General features: G+C 36.9%; 1 protein-coding gene across 1 annotated transcript in view; it reads right to left on the bottom strand.

The window, feature by feature from the left end:
• Positions 1–1,039: 1,039 nt before the first annotated feature.
• Positions 1,040–21,797, bottom strand: part of LOC129393798 (olfactory receptor 4F3/4F16/4F29) — a 28,514-nt gene continuing 7,756 nt past the window's right edge. Inside the window, exon 2 of the mRNA XM_057299814.1 lies at positions 1,040–8,511. Within this exon, the coding sequence (XP_057155797.1) occupies positions 3,429–4,367 (939 nt within the window). The 5' untranslated portion in view covers positions 4,368–8,511 and the 3' untranslated portion in view covers positions 1,040–3,428. The remainder of the gene's footprint in view (positions 8,512–21,797) is intronic.

Below are 21,797 nucleotides of genomic sequence, written 5' to 3'. Positions count from 1 at the left end.
CCTGCATGTTCTGCACGTGTACCCCAGAACTTAAAATATAATTTAAAAAAAAATCTCAAACAACTCACTGAAGTGTCTCAAAGCTGAACAAGTTTTACCAAAATGAATCCTTCTCAGTTAACTGATCAAATGGATGAATCCTGACCCTCTGAAGTCTCTTTCCTGAGTTAGAGCAGGGAACTGCTCTGAGTGTTAACTGTTGGATTCACTGCAGTGTCCTACAATATTTTACAAGAAGATGAAAAGGCAACCTGCAGACCTAGGCTTGATTCCCAAGTCACAGTCTGACCCCTGCTACAGGAGGTTACCCTCCTCAGGAAGAGATAGAAATAGGGAATTTGAAGGAATAGTGAGGGGACCAGGGAGATTTGATTGAGTCTGGTTTCCAGGTGAATTAAAAGGAAGGGTGTCATCCAGGGTTTGTTGCTACAGTCAAAAGAATAAATAAATCAATGAAGAAATACCTTCATTGTCTGTGGTTTTCATGTCATGGAGGTTGTATCTCTCCAAAAACAGACAAATCCAAGGCTGTGAACGAGCATCCGCATTTGAATTCCATTAAACCAAAATCTGTGTTGAACGAAGTGAAGTCTGTACACAGCATTGCAAATGTGAACACATTCCTGTGTGAGGCACATCACCATTTGTCAGTTATTGTGAATATGTGTATTTTTAAGCAATAAGATGCAGCTGGTCAGTTTTCTGGGCAATCTTGGTGATGCATTTCCTGTGCTGTGGTTGTTCTCTAACCACTGTGAGAAACCCAAATAAAAATCGATCCCCCCCCAAAACAAATACGTATCACAAAACCATAGTAATCAAAACAATATGACACTTGCACAAAAACAGACACATTGACCAGGGGAACAGAATAAGGAACCCAGAAATAAACTCATGCATTTATGACCAATAAATTTTTGACAAAGGTGCCCAGAAAACATAATGAAGAATAGACATTTGTTTCAATAAATGGTGTTAAGAAAACTAGATATCCACATGCAGAAGAACATGAATGTGTATGGTGTGTATCCTTATCTCACACCATACACAAAAATCAATTCAAAATGGATTAAAGGTTTAAACATAAAACTGTAAAACTACTAGATGAAAACATAGGGGAAAAGTTCCACAATGTTGGTTTGGTCAAAGATTTCTTGGATATAACCCCCAAAGCACAGGCAACAAAAGCAAAAATATATGGGATTGCATCAAACTAAAAAGCTTCTGCACAGCAAAGGAAACAATATGGTGAAGAGACAACCTACAAGTTGTGAGAAAATATTTGCAGAGCATACATCTGATGAAAGGCTAATCTCCAAATATATAAGGGACTCAACTCAATATCAAGAAAACAAATAACCAAGTCAAAAAATGGGCAAGGTCCTAAATAGACATTTCTCAAAAAAAAAAACAAATGACTAACATAAAAAAAGTTTGTCATCCTAATTATCAGGGAAATGCAAATTAAAATGACAGTGAGATGCCACTTCATACCTGTTAGAATGGCTACTATCAAAATGATAAAAGATAACAAGTGTTGAAGAGGATACAGAGAAAAGGGAACCCTCGTACACTGTGGGTGGAAATGTAAATTAATACTATTATGAAAAATAGATAAAAGTTACTCAAAAAACTAAAACTAGAATTACTATATGATCCAGCAATCCCACTTCCTTGTATATATCCAAAGGAATTTAAGTCAATATGCTGAAGAGATATCTCCAGGCTCATGTTCATTGCAGCATTATTCACAATACCCAAATATGAAATCAACACAGGTGTCTATCAACTGACAAATGGATGAAGAAAATGTAGTGTATATATACAATGGAATACTACTCAGCCTTAATAGGAAGGAAAACCTGATATATGTGACAACATGAATTAACCCAGAAGATATCACGCTAAGTGAAATAAGCCAGGCACGAAAAGACAAATATCACATGATCTCACTGATATGTGGAATCTAAAAAAGTTGAATTCATAGAAGTAGAGAATGGAATGGTGATTATCAGAGGCTAGGAGTTGGGGGTAGACATGGAAAAGGTAGATGTTGATAAAAGGGTTCAAAGTTTCAGTTAGACAAAGTTTCAGTGAACTATTGCACAGAATGGTGACTGTAATAAATAACAAGGTATTGTATGTTTCAAAATGACTAACAGAGTAGATTTTAAATGTTTTCACCACAAAAAAGATATGTATGTCAATAAGATAGACCTAATCTTTCCACAATTTAAACATGTATCAAAACATTACATTGTACCCCATAAATAGATACAATTATTATTTGTCAATTTAAAATTTTTCACTAATTTATATTGTTATTGTTGCACCAACTCCTTTCCACCAGGCAGATTCTCATAAAGACTATTTTCTCTCTTACATGAAGCATTTCCTACACACCTCTTAATCACGGTAGCATTGACATCATTCCACCAGATTCTATCTCCAGTGTTAAAATAATCAAGAACCCAGAAATCTCCACCAGGGGGCAACCAATGCGTATCAAAGTTTCCCACTTTCCTTTAGATTTACTTATGGGTAACTTATGGGAAAAAATACTTAAGTACTTCCCTTTTTAAAGAAAAAAATTATATGAATTCTACAAAATTATGGCAGAAAATTTAAGAAGAGCAGATGCTTCCCAACTCATTCTAAAGGGCCAGCATTACCCTGATTCTGAAATGAAAAAGCTTTACAAAATCCAAGATCCATTCCTGACTAAAGATAAAAGAAATTTTCAGCAAACTGTGAATACAGAAAACTTTCTCAGCCTGTTAAAGAGTACCTATGAAAAAAATTATAGCTAACATTATACTTAATGATGAAATATTTAATATATTTCATAACAGGAACAAGTCAAAGATGTCTGCTCTAACTAATTCTACTCAGCATTCAACAAAATGAATATAGTGAATTCATACTAGAATTTTAAAAGCAAATGTCTTTATTCACTGACAACATAATCATCTATAAAGAAAATCCTACATAACCTATAAAAAACTGATGGAACTAATAAATTTTGCAAGTTTACCGGATATAATGTCAAACAAAGATCTATTATGTGCCCATAAGCTAAGAATAAACAATTGTAAATTGAAATAAAAATGTCACTTAAAAGGGCATCAGAAATATAAAACTTAGAGATAAATATAAAGTACATATGCATAAAGTACCTGTTCACCAAAAACTACAAAACATTGCTGAAAGAAATTAAATGGGCATAATATAGATGTAGAGATGTGTTGAATTTATGACTCATTTTGAACAAGGAATATATTCATCATATATTCATCAGATAAGAATTATGTTACTGGTCTAATAACACTCAAATCAATACATAATGTCTCATAGTTCCTGAATCTAAAATCTCAAAGAAAGAAACATAAAGCCATATCATGTTTAATGAGAAGGGCTTATTGTATCATTTATGAGATCTTCTTGTAAATCACTAGCTGTTTGCATACTCTCTTTATTGCTGCCTTCATCTCCTCATTCCTGAATGTATAGACAACTGGATTCAGAAAAGGAGTGAGAACTGCATCAAAAATAGCCAGAAACTTGTCCATCTGTGAATTAGGGTGTGGCCGTGTATACACAAACATGGGTGGACCAAAGAACAAAAGGACCACTGTGCTGTGAGCTGAAAGAGTGGAAAGGGCCTTGGATGAACCACCTGAGGAATGTTTCCAAACAGTAAACAGGATGAAGACGTAGGAGATTAGAAGTATGAAGAAAGTACCCACACAGATAAACCCACTGTTAACAGTGACCATGAACTGCAATCTGTAGGTGTTGGTACAGGCTAGTCTGAGAAGCCGAGGAAGGTCACAGTAGAAGCTGTCCAACACATTAGGGCCACAGAAGGGTAAATTAACAAGAAATGCCAGTTGGAACAGGGAGTGACTGACACCAAGGGTCCAGGCAACAGCCAGAAATGAAAGGCACATTCTTGGGCTCATAATGGTCAGATAGTGGAGGGGCTTACATAGGGCCACATATCTGTCAAAGGCCATGGCTATGAGCAGCACCATCTCCACACCACCAATGACGTGGATGAAGAAGATCTGAGCGATGCAGCCTCCAAAGGAGATGACTTTGCGCTTTCTGAACAGGTCATAAATCATCTTGGGAGAAGTGACAGAGCAGGCTCCTAAGTCAATGAAGGAGAGACTGGCCAGTAGAAAGTACATGGGGGAGTGTAAGTGAGGGTCAGTGGTCACAGAAAACACAATGAGGATGTTTCCAGTAATGCTTGCCACATAGAGCACAGAGGAAAACACTAGGAGGAGGAGCTGGATCTCCCATGAATGAGTGAGTCCCAGAAACAAAAACTCAGATACCACTGAGTGATTCTCTCCATCCATTGGTCCAGCCAACTGGGCTGTGGCTAAAATTATGAGAACTAAGAAAATGGGGAGTAAATTGTGATTATGAAGATAATAATATGTACTAAAATCATTAATATTGCAATGTCACTATGAATAAATAGTATACAGTTATTCTGTTCCTCACATATTAAAAACAAAAAAGCAACATAATATTATCACAACATGTGAGCTGCAACCTGATTTAAACCCATCATCAATACTTTCAGTGTAATGTCTGATCTAAAATTAACAGATTAGGTAAGAACAAGATTCCTGACTATCCATGAAATTCATCAGGTGTTTAAATGACCTGTGATGTTAACTATTCCTCATTTCCAACATATTCCATTTGTACTTATACATATTCTTATAATTTCCTTCCCTTTCCAGTTTGCACCCACAATTATCTGACAGAAAGTAGACATATGAGGAAAACATGATTAACAGATGGATTATCACTGCAGTAAGAGGTGCCTGGGACGGACTTAGTTGAGGTAGGCTGTGGATTGAGACAGAATATAGAGACTGGGGTATGTGAAATCGGAAAGCCCACAACTGTAGCAGAAGAGAGTAAGTGGACTTTCACAAGAAATAGAATCACCACCATTATCTACCACATTTTCTCATGCTCACTGCTATTTAAGTGCCTCAGTTTCTATACAATCTTTCACAATTACGAAGCCCTAAATGGCTTCCCATCCTGCAATGATTTCATAAGGAGCCTATGCCACCTGTCATGTAAGGCTTTTTCCATGCCTAATAAATATGTTTTGGAGGGATTTCACCAGAGTTTTTGCTAAGATGTATAAAATGGCCACAGAGGTTGTGAGAAATCTCTGCAGTTTCTCTTTGTCTATACACATGAAAGTATTGAAGACCAGCACTTGGATTAGTTAAGATAATGTTTTAATTCATCACTGTCTCCTCCTCCCCTTGGTACCAGCTTTTATGTTCATTGCATTCCCCACCCTTTTAAGTACTCAGTACCTCCTGCATGGTAACCTATTCTGATATTTGATATTATCATGCTTAATTTGACTGAATCCATTTGGATATTTTATCTTTAAGAAATTTGTAGTTTTATACTTTTAATTTATGATAAAATTAGATTAATATCAAACATTAACAAGTGACTTTTAGGAAGGTATATGAGCTTTCTTATTGACTTCAAACTATAAAGTACAAACTGTGACACTAGAAATTTAGTCCTTTAACACATGTTGTATTTATATGTGAAGTGGAGGGTGAGCAGAAAACAGTGTTATATTTCTCTGTGTCCAGATGGATACTCACCTCAATGATTTTCCTATAGTAGAAAGTAGTTCCTGAAAACACTTAATAGAGATTATTTTAGAAGTTGCTGAGGTACAAATAAAACTGCAATGCTGACATCATACTTTTTTGCACCAACAACTCCAGTTCTTCTGACACAAAGGACCATCTTCCTAGTGCCATAATTTATCTTAGACCCTAAAACTCACAGAGGCACACATCATATCTCTAATACTTGCTCACCACCACTGGCATGAGTCTCTCTCTATCCTCTTCTACGCAAAGTGATTATACTGTCACCTCTGGAGCTAACTGTCCACAGTCTCAAGATGCACACTTTTTACAACCAGAAGCCTATGGACTGGGTGAGGGAGCAGAAACAGCCACAGGTACTGCCCATCAGGGTAATGTAAGTCAGCGTGCAAACAACTGATCAGATGAACACGAATAGCAAGGTGCTGAGGCACTGGGAAGAGGGACCGGAAAACTCTATAATTGTTGAAAAAGACTCAAGCCCTTGGCAAGGGAAATGCCTATGAAATTATATAAAGACCATTTTATCCAAGTTGGTCATCATTCAGATGAAAACCATGAGGCCCAGAAAAGTAAACTGAGTTTCCAAAATTCACACAATTGATAGAATAGGAACCAGAATCCAGGCCTCTTGATTCCTATTCCAGAAAGACAAATTGCAATAATAATCAAATAATATGAGCAATCATCCAGTAAAAATAATCTAGTAAAAACAGCAAAACTCAAAAGAGTGATTTTTCCTGGTTAAGACCAAAACTAACCATAGATTGCTATACATAGTATCTATTATAAATACTGAATTATATAGCAGCCTGACAATAAATACATAAAATGTATACACGAAGATTATTGAGCCTGTACAATACAGTAGTAAATAGTAACTTTATATTTGCAAAGTGACTGATCATTACTATCAGAATTTGTTTACCCATTCTTCATATTTTGTTGGTCATATAACCAGTTACTACAACTGCAAAAACAACCTAAGGTCATGTTTCTGTGAAGTCCATCCTTTTGGTCTTTAAATTTTATTATCCTCAAAGGTCAATTATGATCTCAATCTTTTCTTGTAATTTTACTGACAATTCTCCTTCACACTGATTAGTTCTTTCTCTAATTCCTGTAAATGGAAAGAACCAAAAAAAGTTGAAAAAACCTGTATTGTACATATAACAAACAATCATATGTGGTATACAATATATATCAAATGAGTATTAAGATAAACATTCAAAGAGTTTTAAAGAAAAAAGTGTTATAGATATTGGAGGGCAGAAGATACGATTGCCATTAAGAACAGGTGGAGGAGGTTATGCCAAGGACATTGACCTGACCCTTTAGGAATTAGTGAAAATTGAATAGGAGAAGAATGAGGTATACAATGTGTGAAAAACACCTAAATTGATATAACAGGAGGAGACCTTTTCATATCAATTATCATTACTTCTGTGTATATAACCATATTAGATACCCACATACAAATAGAAAGTGGATAGTTCTTGATTGACAAGTAAGATTAATAATCGCAGATCATAGTAAGGCCTTACCTTCAAGTCAATAATCTTTATTACTTATGGTTCATTCCTCTCCCTCATGTTTTCCAATAATTTTAACGTGCATAATAAAAACAATTCTCATTTAAAAACATAGTAGCCATGACTAATGATCTTCCAGTGGGAAGGTACTAAGACTTTACAACATGTTTCTTGCTGGGGATAAGACAGCCTACAGCCAGCATTCAATTCATTTTTCTAAAGTCTATGGATCAATTTGAAATACAGAAAAAGTAGAACAGAGATAAAGTTAAAAAAAGATTAAAAATATGGGAAGAATGGGAGAAAGGGGAGATTAGAAGATATGAACAATGATTTAAAAATAAAAGAGCCTCAAAGGAGAAGAGAAACTGCTAAGCAAGACTAAGGTAGGATGAAATACAGTAGTCTCTGTTTCTGAGAACACAGGTTAAAAAGAACATAAATAAAATAAATTTATCACCTTTAATACACTCATTCAAGGATGCTACTGACTTTGACTTTGGGAATTTCTCACCTTTAATACACTCATTTGGGGATGCTACGGACTTTGACATTGGGTTGCATTTAAAGGGGGAGAGAAAAGGCAGTTGCTTCTATTATCTGCCCTGTTGGACTCACAGAGTTTCTTTGAAAAGCACAGATGATAATAAATGGAAATATTGCCTTTTATACTATACAATAATATACACATGCAATTCACTGGAAAAAGTATAATTGTTATTATGATTTGAGGATCCTACCATATACTAATCAAGAGAAACACATGTACAGAACAAAGAAGGCACATGAAATTTTTACTAGTGTGTGTTTTCCTTGTGTTCTACCACCCCAGGAGCAGCTTCTGCTACTGAAGTTCACAGTAGAGTTATTTCCAAAAGTTGTGGGTCTGCAGGGTGGACTTATCACATAGCTGTTTGCCAAAATTCAAAAGTCCAGAAACCATTTCCAAATTTTCACCTCTTTTATCTTCAAATCCTAAAACTATGAAAATTCACAAACTTAGCTCCATACATTATGGTAGAAAGGTTAATAATTTGGACTTTGAGGTTGACCAGGCCTGATTTTTGAATAAATTCACAAACTTACCTCCATACATTATGGTAGAAAGGTCAATAATCTGGACTTTGAGGTCGACCAGGCCTGATTTTTGGATCCAGGCTGCAACACTCACTTGCTGTGTTAACGTAACAAAGTTCCTAGACCATGCTGAGCTTCAGTTTACTTGTTATTGAATTAGGGATATAGCGTTCGAAGGAAGAAGTTCTAGTATTTGATTGCACAGCAGAGAAATTATAGTTATTAAACTGGGGATATGTAGATAGACATAATAAATTCTAGTATTCAATTGTACAATGGAGAAATCATAGGGAACAATAATTTATTATATATTCTAAAATAGCTAGCAGAGAAAAATTATAATGTTCCCAACACAAAGAAAAGATAAATATTCGAGGTGATGAATATCCAAATTACTCTGATTTGATCATTACACATTGTATACATGTATCAAAAATATCACATGTACCCCAAAACATGTACAACTATGATACATCAATAAAAACAACAAAAAAACCAAAAGAATAGAAATCAAAAATAAATACATAAATACATAAAATAGGGATAATAATACCTCCCTTGCTTGCTTGCTCCCTTGCTCCATTTGTAAGAAATAAGTGATATAATATAGGTAAAAATACTTAACCTCATACCTACCACATAGTATAGCACAATAAACGTTATTTATTATAATCTGAGGCCTACCTACATAAGTGACTTTCAAGTATAGAAAATTATTTCTCAAATTTTAAATACTCCCTGATTCTCAGGTATGGTAATTAGACCTGGCTTTAGGTAAAGCTCTCATGTCTACACTTGGATTTAATCACTTAAGTATATTTCCCAGCACCCCCCCCCAAAAAAAAATTGCTCCTAGGTGGATACACTAATCAAAGACTTCCTGAGAAATGCAGGAAGAAGTTTTGTCCTCTGACCATGCTACGCCCTTTCCTTGATGGTAAGCCCCATAATCTAAAGCCATAAGTTTCAATTCCTCACATAAAAAGAAAAAAAATGTCTTTTATGACCACTTCAGATAACACTGGATATTTCCCTTGTCATTAGGAATGAGAAATGGGAGGAAGGTAAACTTGTAGACAGGAGAATTGGTAGATGCTTGAAAGGATTTCTGAAAACTGTGCCTATCCAGGTGTACAAATGTGTTGACCAGCCAAGGCAAAGCAGTCAAACCATACAATACCTTATCCTCAGGAAAATGGACTTTTCTCCCAAATTGCCTTTTTCATGAAAAATATAAAATTCTCCAGTTTCAACCTCATGTTAAATTTCACATGTGAAGAAAACAGTCATGCACATCAGAAAATTAAATGGCGAGTCAAGACCAAATTCCTAGTCACAGTTATGTTGTTTCCAGTATTACCTTCTCACCTATTCATTTTGTTAAAGTGGAGCCAAAATAGAAGTGGGTGTCACACATCAAGAAAGACTGAAGTCGTACAAAGCCGATCCTTATCCAACGTGCATTAAAATATGCATCAGGCATGTGTGATGCATATAGTAGAAGTGGAACAAATCAGGCCAGGTGCAGTGGCTCACGCCTGTCAGCCCAGCACTTTGGGAGGCCAAAGCAAGCAAATCGCTTGAGATCAGCAGTTCAAGAAGTGTAACAAATCCTCTACAATATAAGTAGAGTGAAAAGAGATAGCTACAGTGATGAGGGAAGGCACTATAGTGATGTGGCATTTGAGTATAGCCATAAAAGAGGATAAATATTACAATACATGAATATAGGGTCTAAAGAAGTCTTTTCAAGTAGATTGTAAAATATTTCAAAACTGGTAAGTTTGGTGTATGTTGAAGCATACAGATTGTCTACATCCTAAAAATCATTTTGGTGAAGAAAGGAAAATAAGAAAGGTAGTCAAGATTCATTTGTTGCCTATCATTAGAAACTTCTCAAAGGTATATGAGAATTATTAAATAAATTTAGGGAGCCAGTGAAGGTATGGGTCCCGGGAATTGAGGATGAGGCAAGTAATTAGGGAAGATGCCCCATCTATAAGTGTGAGGTATCAAATGGAGGAAAAGAAACACGGAGGGAAGGAGTTCCCTTAAGAGAAGATTGAAATGGAGCAGACTTGGGGGCTACACAGAGGCACTGGGGCTACACAGTTCCAGCTTTAAGGCTATGGAAACAGAAATAGAAATACTGGTAAGTAAAAACCCAAAGGATTGGTGACTTATCACAGCGGAGTGAATACGAAGGAGCATGAACTCAAAGAAAATATCAAGATTTAAGCACGAATAAATTGGACAATGGTAGGTCCATTTTTAGAAATTAGAAAGTTGAACATAAAATATGTCAGGGTGGAGAAAATAATCACGTGTATTTTAGGCAAATAAGAGTATTAGATATTGAGATGCTCAGGTGAAAACATATGACAGGATATATGGGGGAAAAGTACAAATCCAACATGTAATTGTATAGTAATCCATATAAAAACAATAGACGGATGTGTAAGAGTGCATAAGGTCCCTGAAGGAAATAATACACAGGAAAAAAAAGATTAAAAAGCAAAGACCCAACTATAGAAACTATCCACATTGATTATGTAAAGTAGGAAAAGGAACCCATAAACTAGACAGAACATCACAGAGGTAGGAGGACAAGTGCTGGCCTCAAGGAGCCAACACAGAAGCAGGTATCAAGAATAAAGGAGGAGAAGAGAGAACAAAGAGAGAGAAGAGAACTTCTGTGGCAGAAGATCAAGTGGGATGGTAGAATAAAGGAGAAGAAATACAAGAAAATTGAAATAAAATTTACGGAAATGTTCTACATTGTAAGTGGGCAGTTTTGACCTGGCACATTGTTGGCACACATTATAAATGTCAAATGTATTAATGAATGAATGAATGGATAATATAATGAATGTGATGGAGTTGTCAAAAGCTGAATTAATTAAAAGTCCCCACGAGAGGTTAGATGACAAAATTTTCAGAAACTTTCCATGCCACTCTGTTGTGACATCAACAGTGCTGGACCCTTGAAATCAAACCAAAAGGATTCCACCATGAGAATGAAAAGGGCTGAGAAGGGGAATGCTGGGTGACACAGAAGGTGACAAAGGGCGGAAGGTTTCTAGGCATTTGATAGACTGATGGACGTCCGAGCTGACCATAAGGCACAGGCCACACAGGAAGGAAAATGAGACCCAACGCGAAGATAAGTAGGGCTAAACAGTCGGGAAAATGTGGGAAGAAGGATGAATAGTCATACGATCAACTCAGATTCCTCCCTGACATTCTTCTACAGCTTTATTCTCGTCCTTTGGGAGCCAAGATGTTCATTTTCCTACATTCTTAGCTGCCTACACACGGCGACTTTTCTCCACGGTGCCTGATCCCTGCTGCATCCTCCTTCTCTAGTGGCAACTGCAAATGGCCACACAGAAGGCGGACACTGCACCCAACTCAGGAGAATGTAATTCACTCATCGCCAGTCACAGACCTTGGCTCACCGATTTACTAAGTATAGATTTTATTTCTATCCCTCACCTACCTGTTTTGCCAAGGGAACTAAGAAAAGAGCATCATCAAAAATTCAGATAGGTATAGTTCTCTCAAGATGAACCAGATCCAGTACGGCATCACTGCAGACATACACACAGAGCTGCATAAAACAGGAAGAGAGCTGCTAATCACAGCCCCAGAGGGTAGTGGCCAAAGTGATGCCTTGGAGATCCGAGAATGCCAGACTGAGATCACACGGCCTGGGGAATTACCGCCTATGGTCATTTTGGTTTTCCCGGGATAGCCAAGCCCAGAAACTGTTAATTGGCTGAAATAAAGCATATTTGATTTTCTTATGACAAAAAAGGCCTTTTGCCATTGTCTACAGATGATACTTTAAATCTTTATTTTATGACTAAAGGTGAATTCCAGAGCAACATTAAATGTTGTCCCTTTAAATTTTTAATCATTTACATAACGATTACCATAATATTCAATTTAAACATAAAATGTAATTGAAAGTATGAGATTAATATGTGGACATGAAATCATATAATATTCCATGGAAAAAATAGAATGTATAAGGCAAAGAGGTTTAAAGTAACATGAAAACTAACGCTCACTATACAAATTCTGTGAAATCCTCATAATTACACTGTGAAGCAGGTGTTGTCAGAGCCACATAATCTCAAACAAATTATTTATTATCTAAAATTACATAGATATTAAAAGGTTAGGCCATATATGAATTTAGGATTCTCTCAAAAATTTTTTCTCTTTCTCCTACATCAAACTTCCCTAAATTATAGAAAAGTCACAATGTTACCAAACATATTCACAAAACACATATAATCTTGAATCCAAATTTCAGTTACAGCAGAAAAAATAAAACTCTAGATCAATCTCAATCATGTAAATAAATTCAGATTTCCAATCTAAGAGTCTCAATTTGAGATACTTCTTTCTCTCTCTTCTTTCAAACCAGGAGAAATATAAATATGAGCCACAACCTTACAAAAGCTAGAAAATATTTACAATTCCACACAACAACACATGAAGAAAACCTTCTGGACATCAAAAGTTTAAACCAGTCAAGACTGAACACCAAGATAAAGTGCATGCCTCTGAAGAGCTTGAGCTAGTCAAGAAGCCCAGAAATCCCTAAAAGAAGTATGTATACTGAGGACTGAGGATCAAAACCTGTGATCTTTACTTGGAACAGAAATATTGCAGCATGTGAACCCTCCACAGAGTGACAGAGGGAAAGGAGTTTAAAGGGAAACATGCAAATGTATCACCTTTGGAATAATTAGGACACGTGTGTGGTGTAATGAAAGAAGGCAAGAAGATGGGGAAGAAGCCAGACAGATGGCAATTTTCATTCTATTATGAAAAGAAAAGGATAAGTCACAAGTCGCATGACAAAATTAACAAGTATGAATCCACTCTAAGCCATAGTCAATCCTATAGCCTAGGAGTCATTCTAACAGATGAGAGTGTTTTGGAGACAAGATTCCAAAACTCGTCTGCCTTCCGTCATACTTACTACCCCCAGCTCCTCCTCCACAATATCCTTTCACAAGTATCTAGAATATTCAAAGACTAATAATATTATATAATTATTTATAATAATTGTATTACAAAAATAAAACTTGATGACCTTTATAAAAATACTGGAAGAAAAAGGGAAAATTACATAAGGTACAGAACATACAAATTATACCATGAAGCAGTAAAAAATAGGATCAAATTTTCTATGTTTTTTAAAAATATGCCTTCTCTAAAATGTTTTCTCTCTGAAATGATATTTAGAAGACATAATTGAAAATAAATACAAAATAAAGTGATAAAAAATAATCTGGCAAAATTCAGGATGTAATGAGTAAAGACAACCATGAAAGAAATGAAGATCAATAAAAGCAGGAAAAAAAGTGGGAAGTGGAGAGAATAATGCTGCTAAAAACACAGATAAGAATATAAATGACAGGCTTAAATATATCCTGAGCAAAACGAAATAGAAAACACAAGAAGGTGAAATGTAACATTAAAGTCAGGTCCAACAAATGAGAAATTAGTGTGAAAGAGCTCACAATATCTGGTTAAAAAATTCAAAGATAAAAGAAAACTTTTCTGAAATAAAGAAAACATTGAATCTAATGTTAAAGGCTTAACATTTAATGTTAATGTTAATGGTTAAAGGGCTTATCTTTATCCAGAAAAAATGTGTTATAGTATGACCACATCAAGGCAGATGCAACTGAATTTACCGGACTTCACAAACACAAAATAAACAACCCACAAAAAAAAAAAAAATAGAGTCCCCATGAGGCTTTAATGAAGACAACTATTAGAGGCCAGGTGCAGGGGCTAACACCTACAGTCCCAGCACTTTGAAAGGCCAAGGCAGGAGAATCACTTGAGCCCAGGAGTTCAAGATAAGACCAGCCTGGGCAACATAGCAAGACCCCATCTCTATCAGAAAAACTTAAAAAAGAAAACTGTCCACTAAAAATGAATAGAGATAACATGATACAAGTGAGCATTCTGAAGCCTAATATCAAAATGTTCTGGGGGTTGCGGTTAAAGAACAGAATGCAAATGTTACAAACCATAACTGTATAAAGACTAATTATATTCATAACAAAAATAAGAGAAAGATAGTAGAAATATATTCTGGTCCATTCAACTTTCACAGTGGGAGAGAATCAACAAATTATGTTATGGGTGATTAAATATTATTTTAAAAGATAAAGGTCATTATTAGAAAAATTAAAAATAACAAAATCAAATAAAGTTGAATGACGAAGGTGGGAGAGGAAAGTGGGTTAAAGGGGTAAAGTGGAACTATATTAAAAGAGTCAATGGAGAGTACCCTTGGAAATAACACAAAAATTAAAGAACTAAATATAATTTATACAGCACATAACTAAAATAAACTATAAATCTTCAAATTAAAAGAAAATATGTACATACAAAATATCACATAGAGAGAAATATTAATACCATGAAAATATTAAAATAAAAGCATAAAATTAATTCATTTATTTACCCTATTAGTATTTTTTGAACACCTATGTGCCAGGTATTGTGCTGAATGCCAGTAAGATATAGTTCCTGCATCTTGGAGTTTTCGTGGAGGAGACAGAGATTAATCAAACAATCACACAAATGAAAAATTGCAACCATAAAAATTACTCTGAAATACAATGAAAATTACTATAAGAGAGGGATTTGATGTGAGTCAGAGAAGTTTCCCCTAAGAAAGCAGCACTGGAGCTGAGATCTAAAGGGTAAACAGCAGTTAACTGAGTGGAGAACAAAGGTTTTCCTGCAGGGGGAACAATCTGCTCCCCGAGGCCAGAGTGGGGCCTTGGGAGTTGTGCCTGAAACCACATTGTGAGGAAGTGAGAGGAAGCATTGTGCAGATAATGCTGAAATAAGTAGTGGAAGATGCTTCCTAAGAGAATGGGAAATCCAAGACTACTAAGCAGAAGAATGATTTGACCAGATTTCACATTTGTAAATATCACTATGGTTACAATGTATAGAATGGATTTTAAGGAATTCAAATTGGATACAGGTGAGTCAATTAGAAAGCAACATGCTTGCCAAGGCAAGGAATTTGATTACTTAAACTAGGTATGGGAGTTTTGGAAATAAGTAGATAAATTTGTCATATATTTGAGATAATAAATCACCAGGACTTGATGGTAGACTTAGTTGGAGATGCCCTCACTAATGCACCATCTAATGCTTCAAGTCTAATAATTATTCAATTCCTCCAGAGCCACCAATCCAATGGTTCTACCATATTTATGCTGCCATTCACTTTACTGATATCCTTCTTACCTTACCTCTTTTCCCACTTTATATTCCATGATCAATACCTTGCTCCCTCATAATGATTGTACTCACTTTTCCAAACAACAATCCTGATAAATCCAACTCTCTGCCTTCTACATCTTGATACCACACAGCTATATGTGGCTAGATAAAACAATCACACTGACAATCGTCCTATACTTTCTGAATCCATCACTCTTCTACTTTTTCAGATCTTTTCTTTCTCCCTCATCCTTACCATGTAATGAACTCATTTTGCATGTCAAGGGCTAAAAGTTGAATATTTTAAAAGTTCTCATTTTCCCACTACTATATAAACTAACAAATATCTTTAGTCTGCATTCACAAATAACATAACAAATGAGCTCTTCATATTTCTATCTGTGGTGAATTAAGATGACTAGAAATTTTGTGGCACCATCCCGTTGAAAACGTGGGGACATATTCTTTCTCCTTGAACCTGGGTGGGCTCTTTGACTGCTTTGACCAATAAAATACAGTGAAATTAAAACTTCCAGTTTTGATGTCCACATGTTAAAAGCCTTGAAGCTTCCATTTCTACATCTTGGAACCAATGTGTGTGGGGTGCTGAGTCAGTATCGAAGAATTCTGCTTATTCTGCTTGCATTAGTCCATTTTCATGCTGCTGATAAAGACATATCCAAGACCGGGTAATTTATGAATAAAAAGAGTTTCATGGAATCACAGTTCCATGTGGATGGGGAGGCCTCACAATCATGGCAGAAGGTGAAAAGTATGCATTACATGGGAGCAGACAAGAGACAATGAGAGCTGAGTGAAAGGGGAAGCCCCTTGTAAAGTCATCAGCTCTCATGAGACTTATTCACGACCATAAGAACAGTATGGGGGAGCCACACCATCATTCAATTATCTCTCACCAGGTCCCTCCACAACACATGGGAATTATGGGAGCTACAATTCAAGATGAGATTTGGGAAAGGACACAGCCAAACCACCTCATTCTGCCTCTGGCACCTCCCAAATCTCACGTCCTCACATTTCAAAACCAATCATGCCTTCCCAATAGTCCCCAAAAGTCTTAACTCACTTCAGCATTAACTCAAAAGTTGGCAGTCCAAAGTCTCACCTGAGACAGGGCAAGTCTCTTCCACATATAAACCTGTAAAATCAAAAGCAATTTAGTTATTTTCTAGATATGATAGGAGTACAGGCCTTGGGTAAATGCAGCCATTCCAAATGGTAAAATTTACCCAAAACAAAGGGACTAAAGGCTCCAAGCAAGTCCAAAATCCAGTGGGACAGTCAAATCTTAAAGCTCCAAAATGATCTCCTTTGACTCTATGTCTCACATCCAGGTCATACTCATGCAAGCGGTGGGTTCCCATGGTCTCAGGCAGCTCCACCCCTGTGGTTTTGCAGGGGAGAGCCTTCCTCCCGGTTGCTTTCACAGGCTGGCATTGTATGCAGCTTTTCCAGGCACACAGTGCAAGCTGTCGGTGGATCTACCATTCTGGGGTCTGGAGGACAGCAGCCCTCTTCTCACAGCTCCACTAGGCAGTACCCTAGTGGGGACTCTGTGTTGGGGGCTTCAACCCCACATTTCCATTCCCCACTGCCTTAGCAGAGGTTCTCCATGAGGACCTCACCCCTGCAGCAAACTTCTGTCTGGAGATCCAGGCATTTCCATACATTCTCTGAAATCAAGGTGGAGGTTCCCATACCTCGATTCTGGACTTCCGTGAATCCACAGGCTCAACACCACATGGAAGCTGCCAAAGCTTGAGGCTTGCACCCTCTGAAGCCATGGCCTGAGCTGTACCTTGACCCCTTTTAGCTGTGGCTGGAGCAGCTGGGACACAGAGCACCAAGTCCCTAGGCTGTACACAGGCAAACAGCAGAGGGGCCCTGGGCCCAGCCTATGAAACCATTTTTTCCTCCTAGGCCTCTGGGTGTGTGATGGAAGGGGCTGCCACAAAGATCTCTGACATGGCCTGAAGACTTAGCGATTAACATTTGGCTCCTTGTTACTTATGCAAATTTCTGCAGCCAGCTTGAATTTCTCCTCAGAAAATGGATTTTTCTTTTCTATCACAGTGTCATGCTACAAATTTTCTGAACGTTTATGCTCTGTTTTCCTGTTAAAACTGAGTGCTTTTAACACACCCAAGTCACTCTTGAATGCTTTGCTGCTTAGAAATTTCTTCTGCCAGATACCCTAACTCATCTCCCTCAAGTTCAAAGTTCCACAAATCTCTAGGGCAGGGACAAAATGCTGCCAGTCTCTCTCGATAGCAAGAGACACCTTTACTCCAGTTCCCAGTGAGTTCCTCATCTCCATCTGAGACCATCTCAGCCTGGATTTCATTGTCTATATCAATATTTGATATTTTAGTCAAAGCCATTCAACAAGTCTCTAGGAAGTTCCAAACTTTCCCACATTTTCCTGTCATTTTTCTGAGCCCTCCAAACTGTTTCAACCCCTGCCTGTTACCCAGTTCCAAAGTCGCTTCCACATTTTTGGGTTATCTTTACAACAGCACCCCACTCTACCAGTACCAATGTACTGTATTAGTCTGTTTTCATGCTGCTGATAAAGACATACCTGAGACTGAGTGATTTATGAAGAAAAAGACACTTAATGGACTCACATTTCCAGGTGGATGGGGAGGCCTCACAATCATGGTGGAAAGCAAAAGGCACATCTCTACGTGATGGCAGACAAGACAGAATGAGAGCTAAGTGAAAGGGGAACCCCCTTATAAAATCATCAGCTCTTGTGAGACTTATTCAAGACCACGAGAACAGTATGGGGGAAATACTCCTGTGATTCAGTTATCTCCCGTTGGATCCCTCCCACAAGACACGGAAATTATGGGAGCTACAATTCAAGATGAGATTTGGGTGGGGACACAGCCAAACCATATTGCTGCTGAATAGATCATGTAGACAGGCTCTCAAACTACACAGAGAGCAAGAGAGGCCCACCTTACCACAACATTTCATCCAATCCACTAATAAAACAGGCACATCACTGAAGCCACCTTCAACTCTCCAGACTACCCAGCTGCCAGCTGAATACCACAGATGGCTACAGTTAATACCACATGGAGCAGAATCATGTAGCTAAGCCCTGCTTGCACTAATACAAGTCCACAATTTTTTTTAAGTTTGTTGTTTTAAGCTGCTAAGTTTTGAGGTGGTTTGTGGTACCTGGAATAAGATGTCACTCTAATATAATATAAACTTAAACTATGTGGCATTGGCTTTGGAATCAGACAATGGATAGAAACCAGAAGGATTTCACAAAGACTGTTAGTGAAAAGTGAACAGACTTCGAGGAAAATGATAGCAAAACCTGTAAAAGCATTCTGGGAACTGACAGTAAACACTGAATGGTCTTTAAGGAGACTGAAAACTTGAAAGAGCTTAAGAAGTCTACTGGAAAGGGCTTTAAGGATAATGAGAAAAAATCATCAGTGGAGGCTGAGGAAAATGCACCAAAGTCATATTCTGATGGGAGAGTTAGAAAACGCTTGCCTGGAATGATATAAAAAATAGGAAAAATACCGAAAAAGTTTGTGGATCTGGCTGGGAAGATTTTTGGTGTCAACTAAAGAAAAAAATTAAGCTTTTAAGAAATTAAAGTTAGATTTATTTAGGGGTCTGAGAACAAGAGACTGAGGATTACAGCCTAGGAGATTACAGCCTAGGAGAAGTCTTTCAGAGAGGTTCTGTCAGACTGCTCTGGTGCAGGGCTTTAGCCCACAGTTTATATGCAAGCTGTACATATACACCATGGAATACTATGCCGCCATTAAAAAATGATATCATGTCTTTTGCTGGAATATGGATGGACCTTCTATTATCCTTAGCAAACTAATGCAGGAACAGAAAACCAAATACAGCATACTCTCAGTTATAAGTGGGAGCTAAATGATGAGAACTAATGAACACAAAGAATAAAACACACACTGGGGTCTACTTGAGGGTGGAGGGTGAGAAAAGGAAGAGAAGCAGAAAAGATAACTATTGGGTACTAAGTTTAATACCTGGGTGATGAAATAATCTGTACAATAACCCCCTGTGACACCAGTTTACCTATGTAACAAATGCCCCTAAACTTAACATAAAAGTTAAAAAAAAAAGAAAATTAAAATCTCCTTATCATCTACCTGGTAATATGAAAAACACATATCTTTCATTCATTCCTTTCAACTGATGAGGAAACTGAGGCATTGGGAGTTAGTAAAAGTCCACATTGAGATATGAGACCCACCACTGGCTGGACGCAGTGGCTCACACCTGTAATCCCAGCACTTTGGGAGGCCGATGCTGGTGGATCACCTAAGGTCAGGAGTTCAGGACCAGGCTGGCCAACATGGTGAAACCCCCATCTCTACTAAAAATACAAAAATTAGCTGGGTGTGGTGGCAGGCACCTGTAATACCAGCTACTAGGGAGGCTGAGGCAGGAGAATTGCTTGAACCCAGGAGGTAGAGGTTACAGTGAGCCAAAATCACGCCATTGCACTCCAGCCTGGGCAACAAGAGCAAGACTCTGTCGAGGAAAAAAAAAAAAAAAAACACCACCATCATTTTGCAAGTGTTACCACTATTGTGTGTTAATACTGTAGAAGTATTCCTAATTATGATTTCTTTGTATTCCTAATTGTAATAGCTTTGTATTTGAAAAATTATTGATTCATACTCTATATGTTATTATTTTGTATGCGATGACAACAGAATATATTATCATGCTCCTTTTGTGAATCTCATTCATAATATAAAGTATAAATTTGTGATTTTGCTTTAATTTGAAATATAAATTTCAAATATGTTATCACAATTTGATACAAACTATTGACAGTAAATCTGTGGATTAAGTAATGTCTTAGTAGGTATTGGGAAAATTTGAAACTAGTAACATGGAGGACTATTGTCATTGTTTATTTCAAAGCCAGTTAAAATTCTGCAAAGCAGTGTACATAAAAATAATTTCAAGAAATTTATAAAATACGGAGATTATGGTGTATAAACAACTTTAGATTCTTCGTTTAAGAAATTCTGCCAGTTTGTAATATATGCTTCATTCAAAGTAGCTAAGGGCTGTACCTGGCTAATACTAGGCACCTAATATTTGTTGAAAAGGAATACTGAGTAGCTGGGACCTCCTGAGTAGCTGGGACCACACACATTTAACCTGTATTTATAAAATTTCTGTTTAGAGAATAACATTTGATGGAATCATGCTTTTACTTTCTGCTTATGACTCAATTGTTTGTACTGACATTAACATCCCAAATCCTTAGCATGGCCTATAAGGCCCTGAGCAATGTGGCACCTGCTGAAGCCTGCTGCCTCATTTAATAACTCTTTGTCTCTTTCCCAGATCCAGCCACTCTAACATTTTTTAGTTCCTGGACCAAGACAAGCTCTTCCCAGAACCTGACCTTTGTACCTGTTCTTTATTCCTGGAGTATTTTTCCCCTGACAAATTACTTATCATCTATCATAATTCAGGTTAAATGGCACTAACTCAGGGAAGGCTTCCCTAACTGCCTCCCTTCTCCAACCAAATTAGGAACAATTATATGGCCACATAGTATCGAATCAAGTTTATAATTTTAAAATAATTGGGAGATTTTGTTGTTTAACACTTGTTTTCACTATAAGACTGTAATTACATGCAAGTAAGAACCATGCCTGTTTGTTCACTCCTGCCACAGTCAGAATAGTGCCTGGAATATGCAGTAAGGGCTGAACAAACACTAAATAAATGAACAAGTGAATAAATGGATATTGTCTCATTTTTAGAACAGAGTACTAAATGGATCATGAACACTATCTGGTATGTCACGTAGGTAATTTACAAGGGCTACAATTTCAGCTCAGATTTACCTTTTCCTGGATACAGGTCTTGATAGGTCTCTTGATGTCATTTCACTTCAGATTCTTCTTTAGAAAACTTGGACAATAGCATTTGCTGTCTTGTCCAAATTGTTACTAAGAATCAAGAGAGATATCTGACATGAAATGACATTGGAAAACATTAAACACGATTGAAATAATGCTAGCCAATATGGTTATTATTAGAAACCAATTACATTTTCAACTTAAAAATAGTAATACTTATTGCAGACTCAAATGTGCTCATTCTAAAACAAGTAAATGTTTGCCTATGGTCTGAGATTCTAATCCATGGAGTTCATTCTAATCCACATTCAACACTATCATGTACC

This window comes from Pan paniscus, chromosome 15 (genome assembly GCF_029289425.2).
Source record: "Pan paniscus chromosome 15, NHGRI_mPanPan1-v2.0_pri, whole genome shotgun sequence".
NCBI lineage: Eukaryota > Metazoa > Chordata > Mammalia > Primates > Hominidae > Pan > Pan paniscus.
The sequence above is the reverse complement of the archived record's forward strand: the minus strand, read 5'-3'. Positions and strand labels throughout refer to the sequence as shown.